Here is a 17,731-nt window from a genome sequence, read left to right on the forward strand (position 1 = left end):
TCAAAAACAGAAAAACAATCTGATTAAAAAATGGGCAAAAGGATTGAATAGACATTTCTCCAAAGAAGGATATACAAATGGACAATAATTACATGAAAAGATGCTCAACATCACTAATCACTAGGGAAATGCAAATCAAAACCACAATGAGATACCACTTTACACAGATTAGGATTACTATTAATAAAAAAAAATCTCTGAGAAACAAGTGTTGGCAAGGATAGGCAGAAATCAGAACCCTGTGCCCTGCTAGTGGGAGTGGTGCAACCACTATGAAAAACAATATGGCAGTTTCTCAAAAAAATTAAAAATAGAATTACTATATGATCCAGCAATTTTGCTTCTGGGTATATACCCAAAAGAATTAAAAAACAGGATCTTGAAAAGGTATTTGCACACCCATGTTCGTAGCTGCATTATTCACAATAGCCAAAAGGTGGAAGCAACTCAAATGTCCATAGATGGATTAATGGATAAATAAAATGTGGTATATACACACAATGGAATATTATTCAGCCTTAAAAAGGAAAGAAATCCTGACACATGCTACAACATAGATGAACCATGAGACCATTATGCTAGGTGAAATAAGCCAGTGACAAAAATTCCACTTATATGAGGTACTAGAGTAGTCAAATTCACAGAGACAGAAAGTAGAACAGTGGTTGTCAGGGACTGAGGTGAAGGGGGGAATGGGAATTAGTGGATATAAGTTTCAGTTTGGGGAGATGAAAAGCGTTCTGGAGACTGGTTGCACAGCAACAAATATACTTAACACTGCTGAACTGTACATTTAAAATGACTAAGATGATAAGTTACATATTGTATTTTACCACAACTTTTTAAAATGGTTAAGATGGTAAATTTCATGTTGTGTATATTTTATCAGAATTTAAAAAGAAAAAGGTACAAAGATGGGAGGGTGAGGTTCCTAAGAAGACAGTGTGGGAGGGGGTGGCAAGATCGCCTAGGGAGGTGGACAGGCATGAAATCCTGGTGGTGCGATGACAGTGACCATCTTTGTGGGGCTGGAGCAAGGTGGTCCGTGGCAAGAGAGAACAGAGGGGTAAAAGGCAGAGGTGGTTTGGGTTGGGGAGGAGTCACCAGAAGAAAGAGCAGTAGAGACAGGGATACCAAGGGCCTTGATCACCCAGTTATGGGGGAGGGGCACACCCAAGAAGGTGAACAGATGCCCTACATGGGCACATGGGGAGCATCCCAAGGCACTCACTTGTGGAGGGGGAGATGCCAGGGCAGGTGGGGAGATAAAACAAGTGCGGCGGGTCCGGGGCCTGGGGTGGCGGGGGTCAAAACATGGTCGCTGCGGGAGTGCACCGTCTGCCCGTCTACCCCGGGAGGGCAGGGACTCAGCTTTCTGGTTCACTACTGAGTGTCCCCAGTGTCAGGATGGCACCTGGCATCCTCCAGGCTCTGGGCATGTTAATAAATGAACGAGTGAGTGAATGAGCGAGAAGGGAACAAGCCAGTGGTCTCGAGTGGGAGGGGAGTCAGAGAGAAGCAGATGCAGATGTAGATGCAGGGTGAGGCTTGGGAGAGGTCACAGAGCCCCTGATGCGCTGGGAGAGGAGCAGGGGCAGCGGACAGTGGGAGGCAGGTAGAGACAGGCTGTTCCTTGAATGGAGGGTTATGAGCTGCGTGGGGAAGTGGGGTCTACAAATGGCATCTACTTAAGTTCATGGGGCATGAAAAGTTCAGGGGATGTGGCACTAGGTGGGAGGAGGGAGGATGAGGAGCGGGGAGGGGGCACGTGTGTGCCAGAGGTCCAGGAGGGCAGGAAGCACTGAGGGGCTGGCACAACCCTGCCCAATCAGTGACTAGTCCGGGGGCTTGGGGAGGGCAGCAGCTGCTGGCCTAGGCCACACCGCTCACCTGGGAGTAGACGGTGGCATGGACCCAGGCAAGACGGCGACTTAGGTGATCCAGCTTTTCTGAGAAAACCTTCTGGCTCTTCGTCAACTCTGCAAGGATGTCCTTCCTCTGCCACCCAAGGAGAAGGGAGGAGAGGACAATCAGGACATGGCCCCGTGCCCAGACCCATGCAGCCTAGCAGGGGCCCCACTGGTGCCCAGGGCAGGCAAAGTGTTGGGCGGACCCAGCTCCACTCTTCAAAACCCTCCTCAGCCTGGCCTGCTGGTGAGCCTGAGCAAGACAGGGCCACAGGTGCCCCTCAGAATGTGGAAGTGAGACGCAGCTGAGTGTATGTGAGATGAGCTCCTGGCTGGGACACCCCAGGGACTCCATGCTAGAACTGCAGCTCTGGCAGCTGCTTTTGCCCTGGACAAGCGCAGGGTTCTGTAGACAGATGGGAGCCAGGGGCTGCCAGGGAAGCCCAGACTGGGCATACTTGGCTCTGTTCCCCAGGCCAGAGAGCTACGGCAGAGGGGCTCCAGGGGAGGGAAGGAGGGAGGGAGGGAGGCCCTGCTTCCTGCTGACTCTGCAAGTGGCCGAGGAAGTACTCAGGGTCGAATCCATAATTGATGAGGAGAGTGGGTGTGCGTCAGCACTTAGTGGCCAGGGTAGGGGCATCTTGGCACAGGCTATGGCTGGCTGACGGGGCTCAGGCCGTCCCTAGCCGTGATGCCAGCCCCACTCTCACTGATGTGGTCTGCCCGGGGCTGGGGTGGGGATGAGGAGAACTGCTGGGCAACCCCAGAGGCAGGGGCAGGACAGCAGCTTTCCCTCATGGGCTTCCCTGGGGACCCCCAGGGAGCAAGCTGCCCTCTTCAACACCCCGCCCTCCCAAAGACCCACCTGCCTGTCCACCTTACCCGTTTGGGGCACCGGCGGAGCTTGTCCTCTGTGTCCCTCAGAGCCATCGCATACTCATTGACATCATCGGACACTCCCACCATCTAGAGCACCAGACACCACATCCAGGGTGACCCTTGGGCACCTCACACAGGTTTCTCCACACCCAGCCTGGACCCCAGCCCTGCCAAACCCTTAACCTTAGGCCCAGGACAGCCCCCTCCCACAGAAGTCAACCAGGTCAGGCCCAAACGGCACTGGCAGAAACTAGTCTTGCTGTGGCATATGCTAACGCGCACAGTCACGCCCAGGCACCCCTGGAGACACGTGGGCACATGTGGGCGCACACACACACGCATCCAAACACACAGAACCACATAACACGCGCATGGACCAGTGGCGTGAAACCTTGCCCAGCTGCTGGTGAACGCTGAGATTATACATCATGATGGCACCATCCAGGACTTCCAGCAGGGAGTTCTCGGTGAGGGGCTGCTCAGGCTCCTCAGGGGGCCGCCCCACCAGCAGGCCCTCATTCCACTGGCTACCCTCAACTAGGGAATAGGGAAGGACAGGGTCAGGGTCGGAGCCATTCCAGTTCTCTTCTAAGCCTATGGAGCCAGGATGGGCCTTACAGCAGGAGAAGGAGGCCCTCTCCCCCTGCCTGGGCCCAAGGAGGGACTTGCAGGGAGAATGTGTGGGCAGGGGCAGGGGAGGTCCTGCACTCCAGGACCTATTTCTGTAGCATCAATTTCCTGCCCTCAGAGTGCACTTCCCACACCCCTGAGATACTGCCAGGCCACAGGACCAGGAGGGAATGGGGTGTATTTGGCTTTGCCCCGGGGGAGTGCTGTACAGGATAGAAGGATCCTTCAGTGTGCCGCGCCTGGCCCTGCCTGGCACCTACCGTCCTCACGGGTCCTCTGCTCCACGCTCAGCGTGCGGACCTTCACTTTCTCTGAGGTGCTCAGAGGCCGCCGTGGGGTCATCAGGCTCACAGCTGCTGTGCTGAGGAAGCGGTTGGCTCGGCCCAGGGTTGGAGAACTGAGCCAGCTGGGCCGAGGCAGGGGCAGCGTGCCCCCCATGGCCAGGGCCTGCATGGGGCGCTGTGGTGGAGAGAGGAGGCCAGACGCCACTCAGCAATCCCAGGACCCGGGCCCACTTATGGCTCCCTTGATTTGCGAGGCTGGGGAATGGGACAGCGAGAGGGCACCGGCTGGCTGGGCAGGAGGCCCCGCAGGGGCCCAGATACCACTGTGCTTGCGCCTCACCCTCCACCTGCTCCAACCCAGCCTTCACTCTGCATCCCAAGGCCCTGTGTCTCGTAGGGACTCAGCAGCAGGAGGCATGCCCCACCACACCCGTCAGTTCATGCCTCCACCTACAGCAAGGGAACCTGCCTGGGGACAAGCTCCTTGCCTGCATGGAGTGGGAGATGGCCCCGTGTGACACCCCTGCCCTTATGATAGAGGGACAGCCCAACACAAAGCCCCCTGCCTGCCCCTACCGCGGCACCTGGGCCGCAGCCGGGGCTGGCTCCTCATCCTCATCCAGGTCATCCATGGTGGCTGCCTGGAGCTCCAGTGGGTCGATCAGGATGTTGGCCTTGGAGGCAAGGTCATCTAGGAGGAATGACAAGAGGGCTCTCAGGCCAGTGGAGGGCAGAGGGGTCATAGATGGAACCACTCAGGACAGCGAGAGGGCACCAGCTGGCTGGGCAGGAGGCCCTGCAGGGCCCCATTCACCACTGTGCCTGCGCCTCACCCTCCGCCGGCTCCAACCCAGCCTTCACCCTGCATCCCAAGGCCCTGTGTCTTGTAGGGCGAGTCCTGCTGAGTGAGGCAGAAGGCTCTCCCCACCATGACCCCATCACTCCGTCTTTATCTGCATGACCTCACTCTCTCCAGGGCCCTACTTCTCTGACTGCTCCGTTGCTTTCTTCCTTGTCCTGCCCCACAAACAAAGGGAGATCCAGAGCTGCCTAGGGCTCTCCTTGCCTCACTCTGCACACTCCCCAGGGGGTCCGGTCCTCACCGCAGGCTTGTCCCCACCTCTACGCTGACAGCTGGACACACCACCGCTGCCTCCAGCCCAGGCCTTCGTCCTGGCTGCATCACTGGGCACCTCAAACATACAAAACTGTCCTCTTCTGCAGCTCCTCTTCCTGATGGTGCCTCATCCCCACAGCCTCTGGCAAGAAGCCTGGGGTCATCCTTGTCCCCTCCCCTTTACCCTCCCCGCCTCCTCTGTTGCCTGGACAACTGGCTTCCTTGTCTCCTTTCTTGGCCCTTGCACTCCACCCTCCACACCGTAGCAGCCAGAGGGAGCTTCTTACAACGCAGACCCCCCCAACCTCGCTCCCTTGCTTCAGGACCTTCCAAAGCTACCACTGTCCCTGGAAGGAGCCTACAGCCACTTTGTGGCCCACAAGGCCCTCAGACTCTGCCCTTCAGACTCCCTGGCTTCATTTCCCATCACTCCCTGCCTCTCATTTTCCTCTCCAGCACGCCAGTTGCTTTCTGTCTCCAGGCCATGCTGGGCCGTTGCTGGCATCCCTGCCACTGCTCACACTGTGCTCTCAGCCTTTTGCACTGGAGACATTTGTGCTGATCCTTGAAAGTAGTTCAGGCAGCAAATGCGAGCCACACCACCCACACCCGCCCCCTCACCAATATCCCATGGTTCCCTCCTCCATCAGCACACTGCCCCCTATTCCATCACAGGGCTCCCAGACCTCCTCTGGGGTGGATGTGCAAGGGAAGGAAGGAATAGTTGGACGCAAGACCAGGGGCAGAGGAGGCCCATCAGCATCTCCCTGCGGAGCAGGTGGAGAGACTCGGGCGCCCTCTGGTGGGCACAGCGCAGCTCAGCACTCATGGCAGAGCTGGCTCACGAACCATCCCCGTCCTTGCCCTGCTAACTGCCCAGGCCTGCGCGCACCTTTGAGGGTCTTCCGAAGGTGCGAGAGGAGGCCTCCAAGGCGCTGCAGGTCAAAGTAGTCCACCTTGCCATTATAGAAGACCTGGGGCGGGATGTAGGCCTCTGCGAGGAGTTGGGAGGCCGGGCCAGTAGTCAGAGCCCAGCAGGACCCCTGGCCTAGGCCACCTACCCGACCAGGCTTCCCCTACCACCCCGCCCTCTACCATTTCAGGTCAGTTCCAGCAACGGCACAACTTGGGATGAAGGGGGCATTCTTGGCAGCGGGTCACCCAGGTGAGAATCAGAGAGGGCCCTGACCCAGCCCTATGGGAGATCCCCCAATGCAGGCTGCTTCCACTGACCCCTGAGGACTCTGTCCCACACAAACACAGGGCCCCCAGCACCTCAGAGCTCACCCAAGGCATCCCCGACAAAACACTGCACAGTAGGGCTAGCAGGCAAGGACTGAGGAACGGGGCCCATAGAGGACAGGAACCCGGGAGACCATCAGAGCAAACACGGGCTCACCGTCCAAGTGCAAGGCCCCCGCACCCAGTGGGTAGGACTCAATTAGGCAGGAGGCCTGGGACAGCTCCCCTCAGCCCTGCCCTCAGCCATCACTCCACACCAACATTAGGGGCTGCCCTGGGCCTGGCTCTGCCCAGCGTCTACAACTCGAGGTCCTGGCCACACTCACCCTCACTGAAGGTAGCGTATGGGTTCGAGGCCTTGTATTCGTCCCAGTAGTAACGCAGGGCCGAGATCAAGCGGTGTAAGAAGCAGACCATGTACTCGGGGGGGCAGAGCATGGGCATGTTCTGCAGGCACAGGTGTAAGACATGCATTTGTGCAGCCCAGAGGCCAGCCCACTCCTCATCCAAGGCCCTGCCCCAGGATCCTGGGCTGAGCAGAGAGGGTAGGGCAGCAGGTGGGGAGGAGATGCAGAGGTGCCAGAATTTCAGGTGCAAATGCTGCAACAAAGCCAGGGGGCCATGGTGGGCTGGCCTGGGGATACCTACCCCCCGGCCGCTGGCATTCTCCTGCAGAAACTTTCGGAACTTGGTCAGGAAGATGTACCTAGAAGCTTCGCCCTTCAGCGGAAGGAAAGCCGAGGCTGTGATGAGCTGAGGATCCTGGCCCCGGACCGGACTCAACTTAGCCTGCACCCTGCCACAAGAGCCTGAGCCAGCCCTGCCCTCTGGGTCTCCAGACCCGGTCTGACACCCTTCCTGGCCAGGGACCCACACAGGGGTCTGGGAGTCACTTACCCCGTTGTCATCTTGATTGTTCAACAGCAGCTTCAGGATCTGGACCTGTAGTTCCTCCACCACTGGGGGTGGGGTGGGGAACAGGACAGCCTTCCTCAGGCAGGGCCTTGCCCTCAGGCTCCCGGGGACGGGCAGGGGGAGCAGGTTTGGACTGAGGCTCCACCACCAGGGATCCCCAAGTCCAACCTAAGCATGGTCACTACCAAGTGCCCCCAAGTACACAGGCACAGAAATCCTCCACCCCCTACCCAGTGCCTGAGGCACGGAGCTGACCTTCGATGCGCTTCTTGAGCCTTTGGCAGCCCCGTTCATAGGCACGCCGCCGGAGCCGCTCCTCGGAGGTTTCGTCCTTCACCTCCTTACTCTCTTTGCCCTGGGCAGGGGCGGGGCAGGGGAGGGGGTTCAAAGATGGCAAGATTCACCCTGGTCTACTTCAGACAAAAGACCCCTACTCCCCCCCCCCCCAGCCCAGGAAGGGGCCTCGCGTGCCAAGTACAGGTGGCTCGGACACCCCGGGTCAGCCCTCACTGTGACCACCGCCCACCCCAGTCAGGGCTGCCCACCTCCCTGCTGGAGCGGTGGGGCCACCAGGTGGTGGGGATGAGCTCCTGTAGGCCAGCCTCCTCCACACGCAGGGGGCTCTTGATGTAAAAGAAGACAACGGACCGGAGCACGTCGAAGCTGGTGGTCGTTAAGGCAGAGCTCTACTCACCACAGGGTGCCCCGTACACCCTCATGAGCCCTCCCGAAACTTGCCCACCTCCGGATGTGCCCACCACAGCTCTCCCAGTCCTCAGGGTGCCATAGCTACTGTGTGCCTGTCACCACTGACTGTGAGCCCAGAGAAACAGCTGTGGCTGTCAAACCCACCAAGCCCAATTCCGAGCAAGGGCACGATGAAGACTTGTCACAGGAACAGATGACGGTGGGACAGCTGGAGAGAGGGCCTGGCAGCCTCTCTATTTGTTTCTGCCTCCTAGAGGCTGAGGATCCCAGAGAGAGAAGACAGCTACTAAGCACAGGTTTCCCAGCCAGGGGCCCGAAGCTATGCTCTCTCTCCTATTCCTGCAGTTCTCAACGTTATAGGGAAACAGGAAGAGCTGACTCCTTCGAGAAGATCTCATAGGAACCCCCGCCATGGAGCACAGATAAAAGTGCAGTGCTTTGGCTGAAGAGGGCAGGCGCTGGTGGCTCCCCCCCACCACCACCGCCCTCCACCTCTGGGTGGCCCAAGAGCCTGCAGGCATCTGGAAATCCCTGCTCAGGCCAGCCAGCCAGCCTGGATCCTTTGCTCTACCCTCCCTGCTCTGTAGAGAAAGTGCTGGGAAGGCTGGGTCCTGGAACAAGGACTCACACATTGGGTGGCTCTGGTCTTCCTGAGCCTCCGTGGGGAACCCTGGGCAGAGGCACACCACCCTCCCTGGCTTCTGCTGACCCCAGAGGGCACCACATGTCTGGCCTGCCTAGTAGCAAGGAGAGGATACAGGACGTGGCTAAGCAGAAACTTGCGGGACTTCTCATGACTGAGGATGGCAATGGTGAGCCGCAGGTAGTGGATCTGTGGGGAGAGGGTACTCAGAGTGGGCAGGTGAGGCCCAGGGGGCTCAGGGCCTGGGCAGGAGCTCCCACCTGCAGGCCCAGGTCAGGGACGATGGGCGAGAACCGGTACAGCCGCAACAGGGACATCATCAACTGCTTGAGGCAATCTTGCACCTCATAGTCCTGGAAGAGGGAGGTGAGGTTGCACAGCTACCCGCTGAGGGCAGGCCCTGGGACAGCCATGTGTGCGGCCTTCTCCAACACCCTCCCTGTACGTCCCCTGACTCAGTGGAGCCTGACATCCTGGCCTGAGGCCTGAGATCCGGCGCCTCACCTCCATGAAGAGCCACAGGAGATCCAGGACCTGGTGCACCACAGACTGCGCCTGTGTGGGGGTGCCCGCCTCCACGACGCCCAGCAGGAAGCTCACGAGCACGGCCTCCACCAGGTACACCTTGCGCTGCACCAAGGGCGGGTGCCAGTGAGGTGGCAGCCTCCTGCCCCACTCAGGGCCCCCCTGCCCTGGCACATGGCCAAGGCCACAGATGGATTCTTGGTCCCTGTCAAGCAACCCCAAGTCATGGACGAGCTCTTCTGGGGTCTGATGGAGACACAGGAAATGCTGCTACCCAACAACCCCTCTGGGGCTCTGCACATGCCGTTCCCTTGGCCTGTGATGTCACCACCCCTCGATCTTCTTTCTAGGATGCCCCCTGATACCCTCAGCTGGAAGTGTCTCCTCCTCACCCAGTGACATCCTTGAGGTCTAAGGGCTCTGGTCACAGGGGCCCCTGACAGGTGATGCTGCTGGACCTCATGCACCTCAGCATCCCAGCCCTCAGCAGGGGTGTTTCTACCATGGCCTGCCTCTCCCCTCCCTAATGTCCCCTCACCAGGAGCGGTGCGAAGCGATGGAAGATGTGAGCCAGTGTGAGGAGGACGGTGGGCTGGCCCTGCAACTGCCACTCAGAGCTTTCCTTCTCCACCAGCCGCCCTTCCTGTGTGGGCAGGGAGGAAAGAACTGTGAGGGGCAGAGGGCTGTAGAAAGCCCCCAGCATGCCCGGCCCAGACGCTGGCTCACCATGGGGTCCAGCTCCACGCTCAGCACTGCCTGGAAGCAGCCCAGCAGCTCCTGTGCCCGAACCAGGTCGGCGCTTGGTGGGTCCTGCAGGGGCCGGTAGCCCACCACTGGGTAGGTGCCACAGAGTTAAGCCAGCAACACCTGATCTGTGGCTCAGAATACCCACCCCCTCCCACTGAGACCCCTGCAGTAGGGCCTGGGCTCCAGGGCGGGGCTGAGAGGTCAGATTGCCTGGTTTGCATCACAACCCTCCCATTTCTCTGTGAAGCAAAACTTCTCTTGCCACTTTATGCTCTTCACCTGTTCAGTGGAGACAGCAATGGTACCCACCTAACAAGGTTGCTGCAAGCATTTTCCTCGGCACCCACCTAAGCTGTACCCTACTCACTCTTCACGGCAGCAGGGCCTGCCACCAGCCTGCAGAGCTCCTGGAGCAGGGAGACCCCCATCCTGGCTTCCTCAAGAGCATCCAAGCAGCCCACAGCCTTCTTCACAAAAGGATATCGCAGGGGACGGCTGCCAAAGTTGAAGGCCACAGACTCCTTGAAGGAGAGGCTGATGGCTGGGAAGTAGGCCATGCCCAGGCCCCTGGATAAGTTCTCAAAGGCGGTGCCCAGCGACACACCATTCCTGGAGCAGAAGAGAGGGTCCGTGAGCCAGTGCTAAGAAGGATGTGGCTGAAATGGACCAGCGAGCAGGCCTCCGTGGGGGCTGCCCACCCTCAGGCTACCAAAGCCAGCCTGGCCTCTTACAGGGCCTGGAACACGAGGGCAGCCTGGGGATGCCCCAGAGGCCAGGCCTGTGAATAGAGGCAGGAGACTCACAGGCAGAAGGACAGCGTGCCTTCGTCCAGGTCGATCAGGCAGCTCACAATGTCCCCCGCTGCCCACGCCTGCCAGGGGAGGAAGCCTTACAGATGTGCAGAAGCCCAGCAGCCTGCCCACTCTGCCCCTCCAGCTGTGTCTCCACTGCCACCCAGGGGAGACTGGCCACAAGGACAGAGGACCTCAGTCCCTGTCCTCCCCCTGGTGCCCTACATTCCCTCACCGCTGCCCAGTGGCCCCCACCAAGCTGTGGGGATGGACACGGGCCAGTTGGGCTGCAGGGGGCCTGGGCCTCACCTTCCCGTAGTTCGTCGTGGTCACGTTCCATTTGCGCACCCGGTTGCCGTCGTAGGCATAGGAGTTGTGTGTATCTCCAACCCCCTCCTAGGGAGGAACTCTCTGTGAGGTCTGGGGGAGGTGGGGAGGGGCAGGGCCAGAGCCCACCAGCCACCAGCCACCAGCCTTGGACCCACGTGGCTCTACAGAATGGGGCTGATGCTCTGGGGGAAGGAGTGAGGGCTGTTTCTGGGCTAGATAGCCCTGGGATGGGGTGGGACACATTCCTCCTCCAGAGGGCAGTCCAGATTAGGGTGCTGAGCAGACCCTATGTGAGCTGGGGGGTTGCCTGAGCCCTGATGAGGCCTGCTGCCAGAGAAGGTCTCCCTGGGAGGGGTCCCTCTCCCGCATGTACCTCCTGATTGAAGCGGCAGTTGATCGTGCACCAGCCAATCTGCATGAGCCCCTGGGAGGAGATGAGCACCTCGTAGATCCATTTCCCTGGAAAAAGTCACGTCAAACCCAGCAGGGAAACAAAGACTGCCTCCTGCCTCTGGCCCGGGCCCTCAAACTTCCTCCCAACTCCCTGGGCCACAGCAGAGCGTGGTCTCACCTTTGTACACGCATGTGGTAGAGCGGATAGTACCAAAGTTGCTGTGTCCAATCACCTGGGTGGAGAGCAGGGGTGGTGAACCTCCTCCCGGACATACGGGGTGCCACCCCAAGGGAGAACGACCCCACTCCAACTCGGCTCGCCTTGGTGGCGACGCCTGTCGTGGCCAACAGAGTACTCTGCCTGAACAGGGTGGAAGGGCCTGGGCCCATGTCAGGAGGGGTTCTGGGCTGGGAGCATGATAGGATGGACTCATGGCTATGCCGGGAAGACCTCGGGGCTGGGGTCACACCAAGAGGGTTTCGGGGCTATGTCAGGAGGGTTTGGGGGCTGGGGACTCAATAGTCCACATCAGGAGGGGTTTGTGGCTGCAGCCCCATCAAGAAAGGTCGAGACCAGGGCCACATCAGGAGGAGCTTGGGGCTGTGTCAGGAGGGGCTTGGATCTGGGACCCCACGCCTTGCCCTCGCTCACCCCCAAGAGGTCATCATCCACCAGAAGAAGCCCTTCGAAGCCACCCGTGTGGTCCAGGACCACAGTGGATGGGCCAAGCCGCCCTTCAACCTGTCCTGGAACGGAGAGAAGAGGGTGTGGGGTTGGGCCGGGCACAGGGCCTGACAGATGCAGAGAGGGTACTGAGCCCCCCAGGCCCAGCCCCGGCTCCCCAGTCCCATTCCTGAGGCTGTCACCTACCCTGGCTCTCCTCCTCCTCCTCCGCCTCCTCGTCCACATGTAACAACTGGTCCAGATGCTCTGGCAGGTTCTGGAAGTTCAGGAGTTTCCTGGGGAGAGCGAGAGGCTGCGAGGGGCCCAAAAGTCCTTGAAACCAGCCAGATGACGCTAAATCCCTCTCCCAGTCCCTTTCTCCTGAGCTTAGGAGGGTGGCTGCCCAGACTCCAGAAAAAGGGCTGTGCCAGTCCCAGATTCTGGTATGCTGGGGGTCAGAAGACTGGATTATCCACTAAATTTGGTGCACCTCAAGACTGTTTAAAAAAAAAAAAAAAAAAGAAGGAAGAACTCTTTCTAAGCCTTAATCCTCTCACCTGTATAAATGGAACAAGAGCTGTATCTCAGAGATGCTGTGAAAATTCCTAGGAATAATGCGCCCTCCGTAGCCCATAACCTGCCCACTCTTGAAGGTGGCTTGTTGAGTATGCCTGGGCAAGGAAGGCTGGGAGAAGTGCTGATCCCCAAGATGGTCAGTACCAAGATCAGCTAGCCCAATCCTTGACCCCAGGTCTGTGGTCCCAGCCAGGGAAGCCTGTGTGTTGAATGAGACATGTCCTGGGAGGATGAAGGGCTCAGCCCTCTTAGCTTCTGGCTGGCTCTGTCCTGGACCCACCTGTAGAGGAGAGTAGAGCACACAGCCTGCCTATCTGCCAGCTGCCCCAGCCAAAGGGGCTAGGAAAATCTGTCTGAGTGGCCCCCTCATCCTCCCAGCACACATGCCCAGAGGAGAAAGAGCTCTAACACTGGCCAGCTAGGTCCTGAGTTCAGTTGCTAAGAATAGCAGGGAATGAGGTGGTGCTAACTAGCAGGCCTCAAAGAGCAGAGGCCTGGTGCCCATCTGGATCCAGCCCACAGACTGCTGGCACCTGCTCTTCTAACTCTAATCCCAGTTCCCACCCCGCTCATCCCCCTAGAGAGTAGGCTCTGGAAGGGCACGTAGATGGGCCAGAGCACTGACTCTCTGGCAAGGTAGCTTCAACCCAGGCCCAGGGGCCACATGTCCCCACACTGTGAGCTACAACTGACCTTGAGCTACAGGAGGTGGAGATTCATGAAGGCTCCTCCCTACTCCTACTGAGCCCCAGGCCAAGGCGAGGAGGCAGCCGTGCAATGGGGTGCCTCACCAGTAACATGGAAGGCTGTAGCCAACCCTGTCTCTCAACACCCCAATGGGCCCAGAGATCAAGCAGGCTTCCACAACAGCATTTCTTACAGGCCCACACCTGGGAGGCTGCTCTAGTCCTGTGCCTGCTCTTAAGAGCAGCTTCGGGTGGCCAACCTGACACTCAGCCTCAGTGAACGCCTGCAACGTTGCCCATTTGGCCAACCCCAGCACTTGCTTACCCTTTCTGGATTGCCCAGGTCCCAGCCCAGAGTTCTGCATCCACACAACCACTGACTAATGGCTCTGCCACCTGCTCTCCCTCCTGGCAGCCACGGCACCAGTGGCAGCAGGATTATTTCTGGTATCACATGAGGTAGGGATCAGATGGCCCTGGGAACAGGCCAGGGCTGGGGTTGGGGTGGAGGTGGGCAGCAGCCCTCCACAAGTAGAAACCCTTTGGTCACCACAGCTGCTTAAACGGAACAGGCAACGACGCTGCCCTTTGGGTCGGCCCAGCGAGCAGAGACTGTGAAAGACAGAATAGCCCTGGCTGGCAAGGGGGCTGAGACATGGGGACACCCATGCCTCACTGCAGGGAGAGAGAATGTACAGACTGGGACTTCCCTGGTGGCGCAGTGGTTAAGAATCCACCTGCCAATGCAGGGGACATGGGTTTGAGCCCTGGTCCAGAAAGATCCCACATGCTGCAGAGCAACTAAGCCCGTGCGCCACAACTACTGAGCCTGCACTCTAGAACCCTCGAGCCACAACTACTGAGCCCGCGAGCCACAACTACTGAAGCCTGCATGCCTAGAGCCCATGCTCCGCAACAAGAGAAGCCACCGCAATGAGAAACCCACGCACCACAACAAAGAGTAGCCCCCGCTCGCCACAACTAGAGAAAGCCCGCGCACAGCAACAAAGACCCAATGCAGCCAAGAATAAATAAATAAATAAAAAATAAATAAATTTATTTAAAAAAAAAAAGAATGTACAGAACCCTTTGAAGAAGAAATTCAGCAACAGTCCTAAGAGTGATTGCAATTCAAATACTCTAGCCTTGTGATTCCAACCCTGGGCGTCTATGCAGCACTGTTTACAAAAACAAAAGCCCCTCTAAACTAGGGCAGTGATCAGGCAGATTCCTGGACCTAAAAGATTCCCCCCAAGATCAATCTGTAGTGTAGAAAAACATTTAGGGATAACATCTGATGACAAAAATAGGATTTAAACTCCTATACACTTTTGGAGGTGAGGGATATGTTCATGGCACTGCTGGTTTCACAGGTTATCCATGTTAAAATTTACTAGATTGTATGTTTTAAATACATGTAGTTTACTGTATGTTAATTATTCCTCAATAACTTTTAAAAAACTGACAGTGACAAAAATCTAAAAAAAATTTTCCACATAGCATAACCCAAACTACATACATCATGACATAAAGAAAACAAAAAGGAATCACACTCAAATGGTCATATTAGAATAAGAAGATGACAGTTGCTTTTTCTTTTTCTATATAAGTTTCTGCTACAGCACACTCGTAACTTTTTTTTTTTTTGCCATGTCAAGTGGCTTACGGGATTTTAGTTCCCCGACCAGGGATTGAACCCGGGCCCTCGGCAGTGAGAGTGCAGAGTCCTAACCACTGGACCACCAGGGAATTCCCCACTTGTAGTTTTGATATGAGCTAAACTTAAATACATTAAATTTGCAAGGAATAAAGGGCTGGTGGCATCTGTGCTTTACAGATCAAGCAGAGGCTACAGAGGGCCAGGGTGCGGTAGAGGTGAGGGCAGGTGCACACGGACCAGATGCTGAGTGTAAAGTAGGTGCGAAGTGCCATGCTGAGTGTGCACCATGCCCCTGACCTCCACTATACTCTCAGAAGGAAGGTACTAGCACTGCCAGGGGAAAGGAAGAGGCGGAGTCCAGAAGGCAGACTCTCTGGCCACAGGTCTCACAGCCAGGAGTGGCAGAGCAAGAATGGAACCCAAGCCAGCTTACCCAGAGCCCCGGCCTCCTTCCCCACAATGCAGTCTCCAGCCTCTGGTCTGGTCCCACAGAGTGAGGAAGGGAGATCCACCTGGCCATACCTGCTGGTGGCTGCCGTGGGTGCACGATCAGTAGAGGAAAAGATGCGGTGCAGGTAGTCATCCAGTAGCTTCTCGTGCACAATGCCTGCGCCACAGGTCAGAAGGGAGAGAAGGGACACATGGTCAGTGTGGCTCCCAGCCCCTACTGGCCACAGAGGCTCCTGGTCCTAGCCCAGCCACAGGAGTCAGAGGAGCAGTCACGGTGGGTGCCCTCCTCCATGGCTGCTAGTGGAGAAGAGCTGACTCACAGGTACAGGAGGTGCAGGAAGGCCTGAGGCTCAATGCACCTGGGACTCTGCTGCCTCTCTCTCTTCCTCCTTCTTCCCTCAGCACTAGAAGCCTCATCCCAGCCCTTCCAACCCTTACCTGTGACCCTGGATTTCTCAGCATCTGAGGTCAGTCTGTAGCTCTTTCGGGAGAAAGCCGTGCCAGTCCCCTTGGACGCCATCTTTCATCTCTTGTGGGCAGCCAGTGGTCCTGGGGACTGAAGCAGAGGCAGAGCCTGTCTATTCGAAGCCAGCCAAGGGCCTCCATATTGACCTCAATCCTGTGGTGTCAGAAAGGCTTGGGAGCAGGTGAAGCCACTGCATGCACACTCACACACACATCAACCCAGGGCAAAGGAAAGCAGGGGCTTCCAGCTTCCTACACAGGGGGTGGGGGGGGGAGGGGGTCTGGGGCCATGTGACAGGGCCCCACCATGTCCCAGTGCTCACACAGGGCCCAACAGAGAGCAGGTGCCAGATATATGTTTGTTAAACTAAACCAAATGCTTCCGCCGAGTGTGAAATCAGACCCAAGTGTCCAAAGTGAGGTGGCCCAGGAGCAGAGCCCCTGTATCCTTCTCGGTTGTAAGCCACACTGGGTCCACATCTGGAAGAGAGAACCCTACATCAAGTATAGTCCACCATCCAAGGCCTTGGTGCCATCTCCAGCTACAAGTCCTGCTTACATCCAAGGCCAGGATCCCCTTCCTCAGTTCCAGGATCCTCCCTTCTCTATTCCAAAGGCCTGCTAGCTTTCTTGTCCCCAGTCACACACACAGCCTCCTACCCCATCAGAGCACCACCCTTGCCCTCTTCACAGGCCCCATTGTCCCCACTGCTGTCCATCCCTCACATACCATGGTGTTGCTACAGCTGCTTCAGAAGCTGCACTAAGTCCCTGGTGCCTGGTTCACTGATCTAGAGCTGTGCTGTCCAACACAGCAGCTACTAGCCCTACATGGGTATTTAAATTTCAATTAAAATTAAAAAATCAATTTCTCAATTATATTAGTCACATTTCAAGGATTCAGTGGCCCTATGTGGTTAATGGTTACTGGACTAGACTCCGAAAATAAAGAACATTCCCATCATCACATAAAATTCTACTAGTCAGTGCTGGTCTAGAGGCTGGCCCTCCAGCACTGCCTTAGACAGAACTCTTTTCTCTTATCTCACCCCAAACAGGTCCTCTGCTCCCGCCACACACTCTTGCCCACTCCCAGGTGGCACCACGCCTGCCCCTCAGAAAGGTGACTCCCCGCCCTGCCGCCCACCACCAGCCCTCTCACACCAGAGCAGGTGCAGGACAGATTAGACGCTGTCACTCAACTGATGAGCAAACCTTCCAGACATCCACTCCGGGTGTCAGGTGCTGAGGACCCAGGTGAGAGGCGGTCCTTGACTTTGCTCGGGGGCTCCCTGCCACGTCGATCCTGTTCAGCCCCGCCGAGAGTTCAAGGCTTCTAACCGAACCGACCCCATCTCGGATCCCAAGGACGCAAGGGCAGCGCTTGTTTCCCCCAGTCGCCTCTGCCCGGCCCCAAGCTCCGGAGGATCCTCCAGGCCAGTTCCGGCCCGGAGTCTGGCACCACAGGCTGTGTGACCCCTCGCGCGGCGAGCGCCCTCACACTAGACGGGCCGGGGCCGCAAGGGGAGCCGCGGGCACCCGCCCCTCTCGGAGCCCGGCCGCCCCTCATACTCACCCCCAACCTCGGCCACCGCGTCCCGGCTCACAACATCCGCCCAGCTCTCAGCTACGGCGCCTGTCCAGGGCCAAACCGCGCGGCCGCCGCCGCGCACGCGCATCGACCCGCTCCCGGCCTCCGCCAGGGGGCCCCTCCACAGCCTCCAGCGGGGGAGGCTTCCTCCGCGGCCTCCAGCCGGGACGTTCCCGGCCCCCGCCTCGCCCCACTGCCGCACTGCCCCACTGCCCCACTGCCCAACCTCCTCCGACCCCCGCCTGCGCAGGAGGAGCTCCTGGCCCAGCCATGTCGTAACGCTGTGTCCTGGGAGAGACCTTGGCCACCTATCTCAGCTCCTACCCGTACTTGGAGGTCCGGCCCACAGGTCCCCTAGGACGTCTGAAAGGCCATTCCTCCCAGGGTCCCTGCCACCTGTCACCCTCACCTCCATTCAGGCCAGAAAGGTGGCCTCACTCACCTTCCCTGGGATGGCACCTCTGGCGGGGCGAGGGGAGCCTCTCTGGGCTCTGCTGGCAGGGGCGTGGGCAGACCTGCCTCCAGCTG

General features: G+C 58.0%; 1 protein-coding gene and 1 non-coding gene across 6 annotated transcripts in view; both read right to left on the minus strand.

The window, feature by feature from the left end:
• The window catches only part of RNF123 (ring finger protein 123), a 31,926-nt gene that overhangs the window by 11,571 nt on the left and 2,624 nt on the right, over positions 1-17,731 (minus strand). The window contains exons 1-26 of one of the 5 annotated variants that reach the window (XM_068558860.1): positions 17,646-17,667; positions 15,586-15,703; positions 15,220-15,304; positions 11,983-12,071; positions 11,764-11,858; positions 11,290-11,344; positions 11,092-11,177; positions 10,698-10,784; positions 10,401-10,468; positions 10,081-10,206; positions 9,577-9,691; positions 9,389-9,493; positions 8,830-8,955; positions 8,586-8,678; positions 8,441-8,514; positions 7,520-7,637; positions 7,230-7,329; positions 6,957-7,018; positions 6,708-6,779; positions 6,386-6,506; positions 5,710-5,811; positions 4,285-4,391; positions 3,677-3,875; positions 3,178-3,323; positions 2,790-2,873; positions 1,891-1,998 (exon numbers count right to left, since the gene is read on the minus strand). In XM_068558860.1, coding sequence (XP_068414961.1) covers positions 1,891-1,998; positions 2,790-2,873; positions 3,178-3,323; positions 3,677-3,875; positions 4,285-4,391; positions 5,710-5,811; positions 6,386-6,506; positions 6,708-6,779; positions 6,957-7,018; positions 7,230-7,329; positions 7,520-7,637; positions 8,441-8,514; positions 8,586-8,678; positions 8,830-8,955; positions 9,389-9,493; positions 9,577-9,691; positions 10,081-10,206; positions 10,401-10,468; positions 10,698-10,784; positions 11,092-11,177; positions 11,290-11,344; positions 11,764-11,858; positions 11,983-12,071; positions 15,220-15,304; positions 15,586-15,667 — 2,505 coding nt within the window. In that variant the 5' untranslated portion in view covers positions 15,668-15,703; positions 17,646-17,667. Of the gene's footprint in view, positions 1-1,890; positions 1,999-2,789; positions 2,874-3,177; positions 3,324-3,676; positions 3,876-4,284; positions 4,392-5,709; positions 5,812-6,385; positions 6,507-6,707; positions 6,780-6,956; positions 7,019-7,229; positions 7,330-7,519; positions 7,638-8,440; positions 8,515-8,585; positions 8,679-8,829; positions 8,956-9,388; positions 9,494-9,576; positions 9,692-10,080; positions 10,207-10,400; positions 10,469-10,697; positions 10,785-11,091; positions 11,178-11,289; positions 11,345-11,763; positions 11,859-11,982; positions 12,072-15,219; positions 15,305-15,585; positions 15,704-16,776; positions 16,801-16,827; positions 17,156-17,188; positions 17,266-17,645; positions 17,668-17,731 lie in introns of those variants that run through there. The other 4 variants (XM_068558856.1, XM_068558859.1, XM_068558857.1 and 1 more) reach the window with 4 other exon arrangements.
• Positions 14,714-14,786, minus strand: TRNAE-CUC (transfer RNA glutamic acid (anticodon CUC)). Its single transcript has one exon. It is a non-coding gene; the product is annotated as a tRNA-Glu (tRNA).

Source organism: Eschrichtius robustus, chromosome 12 (genome assembly GCF_028021215.1).
Source record: "Eschrichtius robustus isolate mEscRob2 chromosome 12, mEscRob2.pri, whole genome shotgun sequence".
NCBI classification, from domain to species: Eukaryota; Metazoa; Chordata; class Mammalia; order Artiodactyla; family Eschrichtiidae; genus Eschrichtius; species Eschrichtius robustus.